A 17,609-nucleotide genomic window follows, 5' to 3' on the forward strand; every position below is an offset into this window, starting at 1 on the left:
CACAGAGGACGAAACGAAAGAAGCCAAGCGGCCAAGCCAAGAGTCCATGCCAAGCCAAAGACAGATAAACCGACAGCAGTGACGTCGGCGCGCCCGTGCGCAGGGTTTGCCGACGGTCTGACGGGCAGGCGTGGGAACCAAAAAAAATGTTTTCTAAAAAAACTACGAAAAGTTCGACCAAGATATTTCGCACACATAATCAGTATTCGCTAATGAACACACAGCGCGAGTATCGCTCAGTTCTGCGGCACTTCAAAATCGGCATATCTGACCTTTAATTGAGTGTAGAAGGCGACGTAGGCTACGTTCTTATGTTCCGAGCCAGTGATCACTTAGAGTGATATTGTTCAGTTCCACCTTGTTGAAACGGTGTACGCATTTTGGTAACACTTGGGTGTTCGTGAGTAATCACAAAGGTGGTGCTTTTGACATTGCAGTTGCTGGCCTAACTGGTATGTACATCGTCATGACTGGCACTCTGAAGAAGAGCCGGTAGGGACTTAGGCTACATTTCGCAGGAAACTGTGCCCACATCTAACGCCATAACGACCTTGCTGCGCCATAACGAACTTCCAGAGCTCTGTGCTGGTAAAATTAATCGAAGGACAAAGTTATAAAAATAGTAAACGTTAGAAATCAGAAACAATGAATAAAGGTAATATACATTCACGACAGCAGTAAACGATTTCTAGAAAAATCTTATGTGATGTGCATGAGGCTCATCGCCTTCATAACAAACATATTTCTCTAATCCTCCAGTGGGCGGCACACTGTCAGTACGCATGTCTGCCTTGGATTCAGGGGCGGATCCAGACCTTGGGTCTGGGGGGGGGGGGGGTGGCTTCTTTGTTGAACAGCGTAGTGGAGGAGGGCAAAGTGGGAAATCCAATGCATAAACTAACTCGAGGGCCGCAAACGTATCTAAACATCCCACTGTTTACGTTTTATAAATATTTTGTGGTGGCATAGGTAAAATCCGAACCGGCGCTTCAGTCAGATGATTCATTTTGCGAAACGCACACTAAGAAAAAAGTAGTAAACTGGGGAGTGATTGCAGGGTCTAGTTCCCTAGAATGCCCCCCCCCCCCCCAATTACTTTCCTTTTTTGTCCCCTAGCCGTGAAATTTACTCCCGAAGATTTCGCATAGTACGTACTTTGCAAATGGTTCGCTGAATGCAACAATCTACGTAAATATACGCTCTTTGTAAATTTTATGGAACAGCAACAAGTTTATTTTGAGATGATGCTGTGGATACCTAGCAGATAATAAGGAACATAGGTCCGTGCTGTGCACCTGCCAGGTAACAACTGGCCGGCGCGTTTATTGCGTCGTCGTCATCATGATTGCGTCCACAGAGGGCGCTACAGGGCTCCCCCCTCTAGAGCGTCGTCCGGCTGGAGACGGTCGGAAGAGAGAGACCATGTCACAGTCCTTCGGCCTGTGTGGGCTACGGGCTTCAGTGTGGCTGAATAGGCGGGAAGGTCCAAGTAGGTGTTAAAGGGGATGACGGAGGAGACGTACGCTGGCTTCACGCGATCCAGGGCAACCGTGTCGTGTTTGCCACCCAGGTCGACGACGACGGTCTTTGAGGTGCGGGAGAGCACAGGGTACGGTCCGGAGTAGTGTGGCGTAAGGGGTGGCTTGGCGCGGTCGGTTCTGATGAACACGTGCGAAGCGTTCTTGAGGTCCTGGCTGACGAAGACGGTTCGCCGCGTCGGCATGCGCGGCGCAACGGGGGTGATGGAGCGGAACAAGTCATGGAGCATGTCGATGTACGCGGTCTGGGATGGATGGGGCTCGGCGGGGCTGGGGGTGAGAAAATCACCTGGGAGCCGGATCGGGGAGCCGTACACCAACTCGGCTGAACTGCAGCTAAGGTCTTCCTTGACGGAGGATCTGATGCCCAGCAGCGCGAAGGGAAGGTGTTGGCTCCAGTGCGCAGGGTTATCGTGAGCAGTGAGTGCGACCTTCAGCTGACGGTGTAGTCGCTCGACTAGCCCATTCGCCGCGGGGTGATAGGCAGTCGTGTGGATATGGCGAGTTCCGAGTAGCTGCGTAAGGGCAGTGAACAGTGAGCACTGGAACTGCCGTCCGCGGTCGGTGGTCACGATGGAGGGGCATCCGAACCGCGCGATCCATGATGCGACAAAAGCTTCAGCGACTGAGTGAGCGGTGATGTCGGTCAGCGGGACTGCTTCGGGCCACCTCGTAAATCGATCGATACAGGTTAGAATGTACCGGTAACCTTGAGATGGTGGCAGGGGACCGACGATGTCCACATGCACATGGTCAAATCGGGCGCGAGGTGGCAGGAACGGTTGAAGTGGAGTTCGAGTGTGGCGGCCGACCTTCGCGCGCTGACAAGGGATGCAGGTCTTGACCCAGCGTTGGACATCCTTGTTCATGCGCGGCCAGGCGTAGCGTTGTGTCAGGAGCTTTTGGGTCGCGCGCACTCCAGGATGGGAAAGGCCGTGGGGCGAGTCGAAGATAGGCCGGCGCAACGTGACGGGAATGAACGGTCGATTAACGCCTGTGCTGGTATCGCAAATGACAGTCGTCGGTGTGGCCGGGATAGGGACTTCGCGCAGCACCAGTGACGTGTCTTGCGTGGCTAGCAGTTGTTGGAGTTCGGAGTCGTCAGCTTGCGCCGCTGCGATGTCCTCGAGACCGACGGTGCATGGCGTAGAAATGGAACCAATGCGAGAGAGGGCGTCCGCGGCACTGTTGTCCACACCGTGCACATGACGTATGTCCGTCGTGAATTCCGAAATGTACGCCAGATGCCGGACGACGCTCTAGAGGGGGGAGCCCTGTAGCGCCCTCTGTGGACGCAATCATGATGACGACGACGCAATGGAAAGGCGTTCGCCAGATAGTCGTCGAAAGGTCGCCGTGATGGGAGGGCCTGTGGTCTCAATGCGGTGCGTAACATGATGCGCGGCTGGCGCTGAAAGATTGCAGGGCTTGAGCAGCTCGGGAAAGGAAGCCAAGACGTTTTCGTAGCGCGAACCGGGAATAAATGCACATATGCCGGTTGAGTTGATCGTCGAGATGCCAGCTTCAGTGGTTAATTTGGTGATGTTGTCGGTCAACTTTCGTTGCCTAATGCTGACATCAAGATGAAAACGTTCGGGTCACCAAGTTTGTGGATACCTAGCAGATAATAAGGAACATAGGTCCGTGCTGTGCACCTGCCAGGTAACAACTGGCCGGCGCGTTTATTGCGTCGTCGTCATCATGATTGCGTCCACAGAGGGCGCTACAATGCTATACGGAACAGTGCAAAATGGAACAGTGATGATGGTGTATATATATATATATATATATATATATGTGGATATATATGCTCGCTCGCATTGTACTTCTATGTTCAATGCTATACAATGCTGTATAATACGCAATTCTTTGCCCACAGAGTAAGAAATTGTTGTTCTTCCTTGGAAAATTGTGTCTTATGCATGTCAAAAGATTTTATCTTACTTGAATATCACGGTTCGTGATTTTATTGAAAGTAGTTCATTCATGTACATGGATTATGTACATAGGGACTGTGAGCACAAACCGTGGAATGAAATCCGGACCTCATTTAGCCCCAGCATTTAGTCCAGAAAGGTAATAATTGTTGTGGCAATCCATTTAGTTCCCCCCATAAATACAAGGTAAGTAAACACAACGACTCTTATCAACGCTGAAAACAAGCAGTGCTACGAAACCGTCGTCTGCCCTATGTCCCCCCCCCCCCCCCCACGAATGACGCAATCGCCCCCGAGCGGGAGCTATGGTACCTATGTGACATTGTGTATTGTATTGGGGCGTTGCTTGCTGACCAGAAATAGTATTGCGGGACCATGGCACTAGGAATGGAGGTAACTTGGTCGCATAAAATTTCGTCAGAAGCATGGAAATTTAGGTCGGGGCCCGAAGCCGACTTTGAAATTTCGAAGGTGCCCACGAATCGCGACGCCACAGATGACCTGCACTTAGGAATCCTGGAGGAGCCTCTGGAATAGATACCAGCGCTTCTTTTACAGCCGCCGCGTTTCAAGCCTCATACATCAGCGAATGGGAGACCATGTAGAGTTGGTTAACGTAAGACGTGTCTCTACAGGACGACGGCCGTTTGGATAACGGGCTGATCAGGGACCCAGACATGGTTCGGCACGTGTGGCTTCCCTTTGAGTGCCCGTACGCGGGTTCCAAGCTACGCGTCAAGAGACAAACATGCCGGGCTTCGCGGGCGTCAAATAGCACTCGACGATCTCGACCGGCGCAGTATAGTTGCCTCTGTCTTGCGCGCTCAGCAGCTTTTGAATAGAGCAATATGTAACAGCTTGTGTACGTGGATCTGTCGCTCAATAGTTACAACGACTGACGTGTTGCATCTGACCAACGCCAAATGTCAGTGACATGTCCACGAAAGAGTATCCCATCGAGGCATTCATTTTCGTACGAGAGGGAGTGACTTGTCTTTTTTGTGCAAGAAACGCTTATCGTGCAACCACATTCACTGCTCTTTTAGGGGAACGGCAGGCGATGGCACTAGCAAAGTGCGTCGAAACATTTCCATCAACCACCGTCTGCAACGACGAGTCTATTTGGCTTACAAGCTACATGTAATGGCATGGAATTGTCGATACAGAATCAGAACAAGTCACCCTTCCCATCCTTGGCGCAGCTGACGTCATGGATACAGAGAAGGACATATGGAATCTGCTCGTTTCATGACGAATACTTATCACTTGGGATCCTCTAAATGGGCACCTACTTGGGGCTGGTTGGGTTGGCACGGGTTGACCTCCATAGGAATCTGCGATTAAACAACATCAAGTGGAGTGAGGAAGAGGTTCCACCTATTTAACGTCATCTGGAGATAATGGCCGCTTTCATTGGTCCTCTCTTGCAATGCACCCCTAACTTCCCTAAAGGGTGTACAAACCAAAAAGAATAACTCTGACTTAACATAACAGAGAAAACAATTTAATACTGTGGGGCGCTGCAGTTCACGCATGGTACAGTCGCTGCTTATCGAAGGAGATAAAAGCGCCACGCGATGGGGGAGAGGGCAATGTTTCTGCCGACAGCTGTCAAGGTAGGCAGCGGGGCTTGGAGCGGAACAGAGGATCCGCGACACAGGATATGTAAGTGGTGCCCTTGTCACTGAGTAAAGAGTGTGTTTGTTCACTTGTGTCTGTGTCTCTCGGTGCAGCGGTTGGGCAAAAGACGGGTTGGACTCAACCCCGCGTGGGATTCAGGGGGGCAGAATCCTACAAATTGGCGTCCAACGTTGGGGCCGACCCGTCTTGCCGCACGCCCGGGAGGCACTGACAGCTAGTGTAGTTGCAGTGTAGTAGCATTTGTCGCCCGTGCCCTTCGCTCGCTGTCGCTTTTGCTGTTTTGTTCGTAGCTCGGGAGTGTGCATTTGCTGGCCATGCCGCCCAAGAGGCCCCCTCTCGAGCCCGTCTACGAGGACGACCCGCCAGTAGCGGAGGACCTGTTTCGGGAGGAATTTTTGCCCCCGGATTATGCAATGCGTATGCGCGAGGAACTCATGACTCGAACGCAGCACGCGGAGGAGAGCCTGTTGGAATATACCCGGGCAATCCAAGAGCTGTACCGCAGAGCTGAACCGCTCGCGACGGAAAGCGAGAAGGTGGCCCGCGCTATTCGCCAATGTCACCCTCGTTTTAAGCCTTATTTGCGGGGGCGAAGCTTTTCTTCGCTCGATGACCTTGCTAAAGAAGCCCGCGTCATCCAAGCAGATTTGTTGGCGGAATTACAGTACCGCCCACCGCCTAGGCCGGAACAAACGCTGGAGCCTAGCTGCGCATGGAACGGGCCGAGACAGTCGTTAGACGCGGAATTAAACCCCCGTGGGACTGTTGGAACACACGGCGGTTCGTCCGCCGGGCCAGTTTACCGTTCTTTGGATCCCTTTGCATATGAGCAAAGGAACCGAGCGAGGTCGGCACGAGCAGAGCCGCGCGAGCGCGAAGTCGGTGATGCACGTCATGCCCCACGGCAGGACAGGCGCGACTCTAGAGCAAGTAATAACGCAGGAACACAACCCCGTTGTTACGGTTGCGGTGAACGCGGTCATTTTCGTCGTAACTGCCCGCAGCAGACCACTACCACCCCCAGACAACCCCCGCAGGGAAACCCGGGACGCCGGCGGCGGTAATTGGGAATGACTCAATTCTGTCGTCGGCTGCTGAAAATGTTGATAAGAAGCAAGCGAATTCTAACCATGCTATCTTGTCTGATAACGTAGTGGCCTTGGTCCCGCTCGCATGTCGAGCGCAAGATGACATATGCAACATCGGACCGTTTATCGTGGCGCGCGTTCTGAGTAAGGACGTTACAGCTTTTGTGGACACTGGAGCGGCTGTATCCCTCATAGGTGACACCATCCACGATTGGTGCCGGGAGCGGAACATTTCCGTACGGACGACCAGGACCTGCCTACGGCTCGCATCAGATGCAGTGGTACCAGCCGGAGGAGCAGTACGTCTCACTTTGACCGTCGACGGACAACGTGTCAGACAACGCTTCATCTACCTGCCCGGATTGGCGGGACTGATGATCCTGGGACGCGACTTCATTATCCGGATGGGACTCGTCCTGGACTTACGTCGCGGAGGCTACCAGCATGCAAGCGGTGCTACCTTCTACCCATTTATGGTGTGGACGACGCCGGAAACGGAGCAGAACCGGACTGGTGAGGAGACCCAGGATCCCGGAGCTGGACAATTTACGTCCGTTGAGCTATTTTCCGGAGCAGAACACCTAACGGCGACGGTCGTACCCGCTGTTTTGGAGGACGTCCTGAAACAATTTCCAGGAAGCCCAGACTAGCGACGCATGCTCGCTAAAGCATTGCGGCCATTCTCCTGTATGTTCACAGAGAGACCAGGTCTAACCCATGCATTGGAGCACCGGATAGACACCGGCGACGCAAGGCCCTGGCGATGTAATCCTCGGCCTTTGAGTGTGCATAAGCGCAAGCTCCTCGACGCTGCGCTGGATGAAATGATCGAGACCGGTGCTGTGAGACCTTCTCGCAGCCCTTGGGCTTTTCCGGTGGTTCTTGCGCCGAAAAAGGATGGAACGGCAAGGTTGTGCGTGGATTACCGCCGACTGAACGAGGTGACGGTAAGAGATTCATACCCTTTTCCCTCGATAGACTCGATCATGTATTCGTTGGGATCCGCCCACGTGTTTACAACTTTGGACTGCAGTAGAGGATTCCTGCAGATTCCGATAGCACCGGATGATGTTGAGAAAACAGCATTTACCTGTCACGGGGGATTATTTGAATTTGTCCGACTGCCCATTGGACTGTCTAATTCTCCCGCTAGTTTTCAGCGAGTGATGGACGAGGTGCTCGGCGATGCGAAATACAATTTCGCTATGGCGCACATGGATGACGTAGTAATTTTTTCACGTACATTCCAGGAACACCTTTCTCATTTGAAAGTGGTGTTAGAAAGCATTGCAAGCTGCAGGATTGACTGTCAATCCCCGGAAGATGCAGTTGGCTACCAACAGCATCGATCTCCTCGGGTTCAAGGTGGAGTCCGGCACGGTCAGGCCGAACGAGGACAAGCTGAAGGCTATCCTTGAGTACCCCCGCCTGATGGATGTGAAAAGCTTGCAGCGCTTCCTCGGTATGATTGGCTTTTATAGACAGTTTATACCGCGATGCGCAGACCTAACGCAACCGCTAACTTGGCTTTTACGGAAGGGAGCACGATGGTCGTGGGGTCAAGCGCAGGAACAGGCGTTTACCTCTCTCGCTAAAGCGATTGCGGAAACTACCCGCTTGTATCTCCCGGACCTAAATCGCCCATTTGTACTTCAAACAGATGCGAGCGATTACGGCCTTGGTGCAGTCTTGTTACAAGAGCATCACCATGAACTCCAGCCCGTAGCATTTGCTAGCCGTACGCTGACGCCTCCCGAACGCAATTATAGCGTGACGGAGAAGGAGTGCCTAGCAATCATGTTCGCACTACATAAGTTCGACATGTATTTGGATGGTGCGAAATTCACTATTCAAACTGACCATCAGGCACTGTCTTGGTTAAAGCGGTTGAAAAACCCAGCTGGACGGCTCGCACGTTGGAGTTTAACGTTGCAGCGATATAACTTCTCGGGTGGAATACCGGAAGGGAACCTCAAATAAGGTGGCAGACGCGCTATCTCGAGCACCGTTGCCCCTTGAGGACGTCGTTATTCCGCAGGAGCTTGTGGCCGCGGTTAACCAGACCGTCACGGAGGAGGAGCTCTCGTGGGGACAGATTGTAAGCAGGAACGACATCCTGGAAGCACAGAGGACCGACGGCCTTTGTCAGCGTGTGTCAAGGTGGCTGGAAACAGCAAACCTGCAAGGCACGGAAGACGCTGAGGAGAGGTACGACTCCTATCAGCTGAGCGAGGATGGTCTCCTGGTCCGGTACATTCCCAGGTGGACGACGAGGAGGTTGGTGATAGCCCCTTTCGGATCGTAGTTCCAAGGAAGCTACGTAAGTCATTCCTCAAATACTTCCATGATTCTGCATTGTCGGGTCACGGTAGCAGCAGCAAGACTTATTCTAAGTTGTGTCGTATCGCGACTTGGCCAGGCATGAGACAGGATGTTTTGCGGTATACACGCAGCTGTCCGATATGTCAGAAGTCTAAGCCGCGTGGAGGGCAGCCTCCCGGCTTGCTGCAACCGATTGTTAGCCAGAAACCTTGGCAGATAGTCGCATGTGACGTAATGGGTCCTTATCCCAGAAGTCCCCGTGGTAACCAGTATCTGTTAGTTGTTACAGATCACTTCACGAAGTGGGTTGAGCTTTACCCGCTGCGGAAGTTGGTGTCCGCTCGGATCTGGGACAGACTGCTGGATGTTTTTTCCCGGTTTGGATTCCCGGACCAGCTCATCACGGATAACGCCTCGTGCTTTACAAGTAAGGTGTTTGTCGATAGTTGCTCTGCATTGAGCATACGTCACGTAAAGACGTCCCCTTATCACCCTCAGGCGAACATAACTGAGCGGGTTAACCGCAACATCAAGATGATGTTGGTATCTTTTACCGAAAGGCATAAAGATTGGGACGCCCGTCTTACGGAGCTTGGCTTTGCCACTCGTACTACGGAAAATAGGTCGACAGGATTTACCCCGGCTTATTCGAATTTCGGACGGGAAATTGTGTTCCCCCTCGAAAACACGTTGCGAACACGGCACACACAGCCTAGTCGTTCGTACGCGAAGTATGCTAATGATCTTCGCGATAGAATTTCGACTGCCATTCGTTTGGCACGAGAGAGTCTTGAGGTCGCAAGACTGGAGCAGTCTCTCCAGTACGATACAGGTCGGCGCCAGGTCATTTACCGTGTTGGAGATCTGGTACTAAGGCGAACACATCCCCTTAGCGATGCAGCGAAAGGCTTTGCTGCCTCTCTCGCTGATCGATGGGGCGGTCCTTATCGGGTAAGCGCACAGCTAACTCCGGTCACTTACAGGCTCGAGCGTTGCAGCGACAACGAGGAAACTGGCCCCGTCCACGTACAAGACCTCAAGACCTTCAGCCAGCGCATCTCGGACAGCGGCAGGTGGGAGGAGGACCACGATGTAGCATCGCAAGCCCGCTCTCCCTCAAGTCCCCCTATAGGGCCGGTCAACCATCCCCCGAAGAGACTACTGCCCAGGGCGGGGTTCCCGGGATTACCCGCTATAACCTTCGCCCACGTAAGCAACCGAGGTGACGTTTTCCCATTTTTTTTACGCAGGCCACGACCGAGATCTCGTACACCACAAGGTTCTACGGCCCACCCCCAGGCTCGGGCTTCCCGACCTCAACGTTACGTCGCCCCGGCCGTTCGTTCAGTCGCCCACGCAGCAACGTGGACGACCTTGTCTGGTGACACCAGTGTTGGATTCGTGTCGCACCGTCGATGGAGAGACCAACCGCGCCCGCTGCGCGACGACCCGGTCGCCCTCGTGCCCGAACCTTTCAAAGGCCTCACGCTCCAAGACCGCCACCCGACCGAGCCCCCAGCCGTCTATACACCGGAAGAGATGGCACGTCTCTGCCCCTTGTGCCACGTCATCCAGTTCCATCCAGCAACACATCGAGCGAGCCCTTTGCACCTGAACAGAGCTCTCCAACCGCCCCCTGCTCCTGCAATCAACCCTGGACCCCAAGACATCGAGGCAGCTCTCGCCCTTGTGCGTCGGTTCCGGCCCCACCTGCTCTCGCCTGCGGGACCCCGGGACGAACTCATACTCGACGTGCCGGACCTGCCAGACATGTGAACTCTAAGTGGGGGAAGAGTGTGGGGCGCTGCAGTTCGCCCATGGTACAGTCGCTGCTTATCGAAGGAGACAAAAGCGCCACGCGATGGGGGGAGAGGGCAATGTTTCTGCCGACAGCTGTCAAGGTAGGCAGCGGGGCTTGGAGCGGAACAGAGGATCCGCGTCACAGGATATGTAAGTGGTGCCCTTGTCACTGAGTAAAGAGTGTGTTTGTTCACTTGTGTCTGTGTCTCTCGGTGCAGCGGTTGGGCAAAAGACGGGTTGGACTCAACCCCGCGTGGGATTCAGGGGGGCAGAATCCTACAATACAAACGTTTCGTATCTTATACGTGACACATTATTAGTGCAAGGCTGAATGAGGAGAGCCACAAACCAGCTCTGCTATCTGAGTAGTCAGAGTACACACCAGGGAGAGGGCCGCGGTTCATGCTACAAGCGGTCGATTCGGTGTGGATGTGCCACGATTCCAAGGAACTTCTGCGGCCCACACCTTTGCTCCCGTGCCAAGGATACAACATTCTTAAAGTTAAACAGTCCAGTTTTCCAACAGTGGTCGACAAGTTCTGTCTTAAATCGGGTGGCGTTCGTTGCTCTGTCCACATCACGTTTATGCTCCCTGAGGAGAGTGCTGTCCGTCTCACCTATACATACGACATATCACAGTCGTGACATTTTAACTTATACGCAATACTGGTTTGCGATTTGGGCTTGGAAATAAGGTCAGCCAGCTTGATATGTGGTCTGAAGAGGGTTTTTATTCCCAAAGGCAGAAGGCGCCCCGCAGATAGGCTCTCAAGACAGCTTTCACGTATGGTAACCTTACAACACCTTGGGTGAAGTTATTTTTCAGTTGTCGTCCTCTTTCTGCATTTGTTTGCGCGTATTTTTGATGATGTGTTGTGGGTAGCCATGCTTGGCATGGTTCATGGTGGTGTTTTAGGAAGTGTGGAACTCGGCACTAGAAGCAAGGTGATCTGCACGGTTCACTAGAGTTGTTACAACGGAACGCTTATGTTCAGTAGGGTGGTGGGAGTCATGACGTAGGAGGTTTCCGGTATCACATGGTTGCGGTATACACTTGTCATAATACGTTCCATCGTGTCCCGCCGTATACTGTCACGTCTAGGAAGGAGTGAGTGATTTTGTTCAGTTTCACAGGCGAATTGGATGGCAGATTCCACGATGTTCAACACTGCATGAAAGTCCCCTATGCAATCCCGGTTTCGAGTAACAAAAGTGTCATCCACGTAGCGCCGGTAAGCCTTGACTGGCCACGTCGCTCTTTGAAGGGCAAGTTCTTCCACGTGCTCCGTCACGAGGTTGACCATGGTCACTGATGTCTGACTACCCATTGGGCAGCCTTCGATTGCGAAAAACAAAATGAGGCTGATTCAAGCAAGAACGTAACAAAATGGCGATGTCTTCAACAGTAAAAGACATATGTGAGGCGAGGGCAGAGTCACATTGTAGATGTGCTTTGGCGTCCTGTGTCACGAGCGCAGTAGGGACGTTTGTGAACAGAGCTGTCACATGGAAGAAAACCATTACGTCCTCTTCCATAACCTCTCCCGAACCTGATCACGAATTAGCTTCACAAATTCTCGGAAGTTGCGAACGGTCCGGTTGTTCTTTACAGTGATAGGGGTAATAATTTCCACGACGTATTTGGATAGATCTAAGTGGGCGACCCTACGAAAGAAACAATGAGTCGTAAAGGGCACTCAAGTTTAAGTACCTTCGGGAGCCCGTACAGTCTTGGGACGGCGCCATCCGAGCAAGAGACTCGACGTTAAGTCGTCTCATCCAGGTGGTCCTTTCTTCTTTAGCGAACGGAGGTGGTCGACAAGTGAACGCTCAGATTTCGGAGTAGGATCGTACGACAGCTTCACAAAATCATTTGGATCATTATTGTATCTTAGCATGGTATTCACGTTTGTCCAGCATTACAGTGCTTCCCGCTTTGTCTGCAGGAAGGACCACTATGGACTGGTCAGATTTGAGTTCCTGCAAAGCAGCACTCCTTTGCTTGCTTAAATTAGGGTGAGGGCGGAAGTTAGATGGCGTAGTCGCAATATGGCGTCGCGCTAAGTTTACACCTGTGATATCCTTGATGTGGCGGAGTTTGTCTTCAATTGCGGTGATGAAATGCTTGCAAGGAACAGCGCGGGCCAGAGCGAAATCAGGACCCTTAGAGAGCACACCTACATGGCTGTCGATGAGTTGTTTTGAAGAGAGGTTAAGGATTTTTCTGGTGGACATCGCGGTATGTTTCTTCTTTTCTATATTCCCGGCCTGTTTCCGGGCATCCAAATTGCAGTGCATGTCACATCGTTGCACTTGCACATACCGTTGAAAAATAAAAATAAAAAATAACTTCACCCAAGGTGTCGTAACGTTACCCTACGTGAAAGGTGCCTCAGCCTATCCGCAGCACGCTCCTGCCTCTGGGAATGAAAATCTTCTTCAGACCACATATCACGCTGTTGAGCTTATTTCCAAGCCCAAAGACAAGGAACCCCCCGAATCGTAAAGCGGTGCCCTGTATAAGTTAAAATGCCACGACTGTGATGTGTCGTATATAGGCAGACGTCGGCGAAATCACGCATGATCGCAATGACCCACAATAACCGCCATCACCATCACCAAAGGGATGAGTGTGGCTGTGACTGCAATTGTCATTGAAGTGCCCTTGGGGTGATCCCGGCGCGTTGAAATAACAGGAGGAAAACCTGCGGTGATCGCGATCGCGCTCACGGCAGTAATCTGTATTTCATGATTCCTGTATTGCGATCACGATGCCGCGCCTCTGCAGGCACTCATGGGAATTACAATGTGATTGCGATCAGGCTGTTTTCCCCGAGCGCGATTATTGCGTGATCGCGCTCATCACCGCGATCATGTTGTTCTGCAAAAGCGCAAAGTATAGGGAAGCGCGCACTTTCTGGGCGCCTTCGCAACGCCGTGTGTTCCGTCCCCTTCTGGCTAGTTTTATATTTTGGCTGATGCTCTTGCTTCACGGTTGTCTACCCTCAACATCCCCTGTCCAATATTGGACCAATATTGGCGTGCTGCCTAGGATGTAGAATGCAAATCTCGAACATTGGTTCCACACTGATTTCACGTAGTCAATTCAGCATGTCAAACGTTCTCACGTTGTCTCACGTTTGTCTCAACGTTCTCAACGTTGTCTCACACAAATTAACAGTAGATTGGCACACGTGAAAACAGTGTCAATTACAACTATGGAAAATCACAAAAGGACAGACGTCGAATATACAACTTCCTTTTGCGTAAATGTGGCCTCATACCTTTAGCAACGCAAGCTCAAGCAACGGATCTGCCGCGCAGGGCGCTCAACAAGCACTTTACCAAGGTTGCTTTTGCGTGATTCTGCTGCTTTTAGCATTGCAAAGGATCATACAAAGAAAAGATTAAAATGGTAGTAGTTCCATATGTGGGAAACCTCTGAGGAAAAAATGGTAATCCATTACTGCTCACCCAGTCACGCAGACACAGGTACTTTATAAAATTCAGAGAACCTTGAAGACCCTTCATGTAATCAAATTCCATGCACTTCAGGAAAAAGAAGAGTTGGGCGTTTGACCCCCTTTTTGCCGTCTACCATCCTCCTTCACCCCGTCCTCTTCTCTAACCCTATGCCATCTGAGCTGACTCCCCCAACGCAAGCCCGGTTCACAGGAGAATATTCGCAGAAGGCGTATTTTTTTTCTTCTTTTTGCCAGGCACAGAGAGAGAATCACGTGACGCCATAGCAGTGCCCCGAAACTCGCGAGTTCTTTTGCGGGATAAGGTGAGGCGCCTCATGCGTTCACGTCATCGGACGTCAGGAAACGTCACAAATTAACGTCACGACGACATCCGGTGGCTAGTGCTTACTGATTGGTTCCGATGAGGATGGATTCGTTTTCTGAGCGATGATTGACCGTTTTCAAATGAGTTCGCGAGCGCTCAAACGGGCGACGGCAGTGTGCAGTGCCGGCTCGAACCGGCTTCCACGGAGGCGCCGGCGTCCGTGTTGGATGGCTCATGTTGTGTATAGCAGTTAGGTTGGTCCATGAATTCGATATTTCCTGTTTAAAAACGCTGGCCTGACGACGTCAGTGTCCTCGGAAAGTGACAGCTGCCAGAGAAGATGTCCGTGCAATATTTCTGCTCTACTTCCTTGTGTATACAGAAACGATTCGAGAGTCCGAACGCAAAGTTCGTCGGAAATCCGGTCAACCACAGTCGACAGAATCATTTGTTATTGTCTGTTGCCTTACAACACCGCATTCACTTCGTGTTTTATAGATAAGTAGCTCACATGCTACACTAGTAGCTACACTGTGACCAGGACTAGACGTCTTTGCCATCGTTATTTGCTCTTCAGTAATGCGACTGCCTAGTGTTTTCTTTCCATCTAGTGTTGTGTCAGTGGCCCGCTCAGTTGTTCATTCGGTACGATGCGCCCCAGTGCTCATACACGTTTGCGAAGTTACCTTCAATTAAAAAAATATTATTTAAGTTTAACAAAAAGTACATCTGACATTTTTATGCTACGTCTTGCTAGGAAGACGATGCATCGAATGCCACCTTGATCATGCTTCTATCCCGACCTCCACACAGAATTTTTCGGTCAAAAATGTGCATTTTGTCGAATTTTCACAACTTCTCGATTTTTTACTGAGGCTTACATTGCACCGGTGGGGTTGGATTTTTTTGTGCTTAAAGTACGGCTCGGGGGGTATAAAACAAAAAATGTTCAAGATTGAAAATTTCGTGCACGCCACAAGCGTCGAGCCCGTCGAGTGCGATGGTGAAAATTACTTACATACGGTAAAATGAACTCTCCCCTATCAAATAAGAAGCTGTTTAACGTGCTCCGTGCAGTACGTGGGCCGTAACGTCTGCTTAAAACGACACAGGTTTTCGCCAAGCAATGCATTTTTAAGGGGCTCTGCACTCCACACATTTCAATTTCGTTAAAGAAGACCAATGTTCTGTTGCTTTCGGACTCATAAGGAACCGCCAAAAAAATTCATATAAAATTCTAGGGGGGACGAGCGGCACCTCTGGAGCACTTGGCGTGGAATGGCCCACATGTAAGTTTTATCGTCACGGCAGCGCTGGTGAAACGTTCTCAAGCGCTGTTTATTTTATGCTCTCATGTCACAGTCTGGTACGTTGTATTCATATATACAGGGTGTCCCAGAAAACGTGTCATTGATTTATAATAAAAAAGAACTACACCACCTAGAATCATGCGGTCAACGGCGTTTGTTCTTACTATGTTTTTGCCACCTCCTGATGTGAATGTCTTGTAACGTAAGTATAATTATGTAAATTTTTGCGAACCGAAGTCGGAAATTTGCCAAGTAAATGTCACTTTTTTACCCCATGAATGTGAAGAGCGTGTCTAATTTACTCAAATTCCCATCGGAAAAAATAGCCGAACGTCATGCTCTGCGGTGCTCCCAGAGGATAGTGCGCGACGAATTTTAGAGTGCAACCGTTGTCAGTCAGACGAAAGTAGGTTGGAAACCCAGTCCACACCGGCATTACAGAAAGAGATAACACAGTCATGGCTTATCGTGTCCGGCTTTCGCTGGGATCATGCTTTCCCTCTCCCAATTGCAAGAACTGTCACTTTTTCTACTATCACTCTGTGGGCTCGGTTTGGAACATCCTTTCGTCGGACTAAGAGCTATTGCACTCAAAAAGTCGTCGCGCGTTACGGTCCGGTGCTCCGAAACGCATGATGTTCGGCTATTTTTTCCGATAGGACAGGGGGAATATGTTTATCACATCACAAAAATAGGAGGGAAAGGTTAGTCACCGCTACGGCGGCTTGCTATTGCCAGGAAAGAAAAGGAAAAAGAAAAAGAAAAACAAACAAAAAGAAAAACAAACAAACCTAAAGGAAAACTGTTATGGTGTTATGGTGTACTGCTCGTGAATATCACTGCCAATTATCATGAATTTAACTGAATTCGGAACGCTCTTCATTTTGGTGGGGTAAAAAAGTGACATTTACTTGTGCAAATTTCCGAGTTCAGTTCGCAAAGTATTTACATAATTAACCTTACGATACATGACATTGACATCAGGAATTGGCAAAAACCTAGTAAGAACAAATGCCGTTGACCGCATGGTTCGAGAGAGAGATTATGGGTTTAATGGCACATGGCATGGTTCGAGGTGGCGTAGTTTTTTTTTTTTTTTTATTATAATTCAATGACACGTTTTCTTTCATATACTACCTTAAGCATGCGTTGATCGGCACTTAACGTGTTTCCGAAGCGAGATTTGGCATCATGAATTCACGTTCGCTTTCATCATCGATTCTGCTTTCATTGTGTTTATATCCGACGTCTTTTCTAATTCAAACAACTCAGGCAAAAGAGGTGCTGACGCAAAGAATCGAACCTGGGTCCTCTGATCTCCTTTTCAAAGTCGTTTACAATGTAACTGGGTGTCGTAACAATGTTGACTGTGTTGTCGACCACTGTTTGAAAACCGGACACATGTTTGACTAACCTTGGCACGGGAGCAAAGGTGGGGACCACGGAAGTTCCTGGAGTCATGGCACATTTTCAGCAAACCGACATCTTGTAACGCGAACCGCAGCACTCTCCCCGATGTGTACTCTGTCTTACTCAGATATATAGCAGAGCTGATTTGTGGCTCTCCTCATTCTGTCTTGTACCGATGATGTGTCCGGTATGGGATACGAAACGCCTGTATTATATTGTTTTCTCTGTTAAGTCGGAGTTATTCTTTTTGTTTCGTACATTATGCTCTCCGGCTTTTGGAGTATTGTTGCTTCCCTAAAGGATAATTCCACTTTCCTCTCCAATACCCTCTCCTCCATGGAATAGCTCCAATAGATTATATGCAAGAGAGCCCATTTATCCAATTACCTTTGATACGACTGACCTGTATAAAAGTCCATAGCTGTGTATTCCTCCAGAGTTGTTAAGCCATCTGCGAGCAGAACGAACGTCATTCGAAAATCAACCATCGCTGATCAACGAAGATGAGTTTTCGCAGTTTGATAACACGCTCGTCACAATTTTACGCGCGTTCTGCCCACCGCAAGACTAACGCAAATGACAGAGGCGATAGCACTCACTCGTTTCTACCGAAGTGCTGATTAGGATGACGGTAAATGTGACCATTGATACCAAGAGCAGCAAAAGGAGACATAAAACGACGATTAAGGCGGCTGTAATGCGACTGTAACGTGAGCATTATATAAGCTCAAGTATACCGTCAGAAAGGAAGGTAGAAATGATGGGTTCTGCTTA

The 17,609-nt window shown here is 50.4% G+C and overlaps 2 protein-coding genes across 2 annotated transcripts in view; one reads left to right on the forward strand and one right to left on the reverse strand.

Moving 5' to 3' along the window:
- LOC135398026 (uncharacterized) overlaps nucleotides 1-17,536 on the reverse strand; it is a 78,957-nt gene extending 61,421 nt beyond the window's left edge. The window contains exons 1-3 of the mRNA XM_064629476.1: nucleotides 17,435-17,536; nucleotides 17,239-17,286; nucleotides 4,768-4,809 (exon numbers count right to left, since the gene is read on the reverse strand). Of these exons, the coding sequence (XP_064485546.1) occupies nucleotides 4,768-4,809; nucleotides 17,239-17,286; nucleotides 17,435-17,480 (136 nt within the window). The 5' untranslated portion in view covers nucleotides 17,481-17,536. The remainder of the gene's footprint in view (nucleotides 1-4,767; nucleotides 4,810-17,238; nucleotides 17,287-17,434) is intronic.
- On the forward strand, nucleotides 5,133-10,459 carry LOC135398025 (uncharacterized). The gene is made up of 2 exons (XM_064629475.1): nucleotides 5,133-5,140; nucleotides 9,777-10,459. Coding segments are annotated over exons 1-2 (528 nt in total). The 5' UTR covers nucleotides 5,133-5,138; the 3' UTR covers nucleotides 10,303-10,459.
- Nucleotides 17,537-17,609: the final 73 nt, after the last annotated feature.

The sequence above is a fragment of the Ornithodoros turicata genome, chromosome 6 (assembly GCF_037126465.1).
Source record: "Ornithodoros turicata isolate Travis chromosome 6, ASM3712646v1, whole genome shotgun sequence".
Taxonomy (NCBI): domain Eukaryota; kingdom Metazoa; phylum Arthropoda; class Arachnida; order Ixodida; family Argasidae; genus Ornithodoros; species Ornithodoros turicata.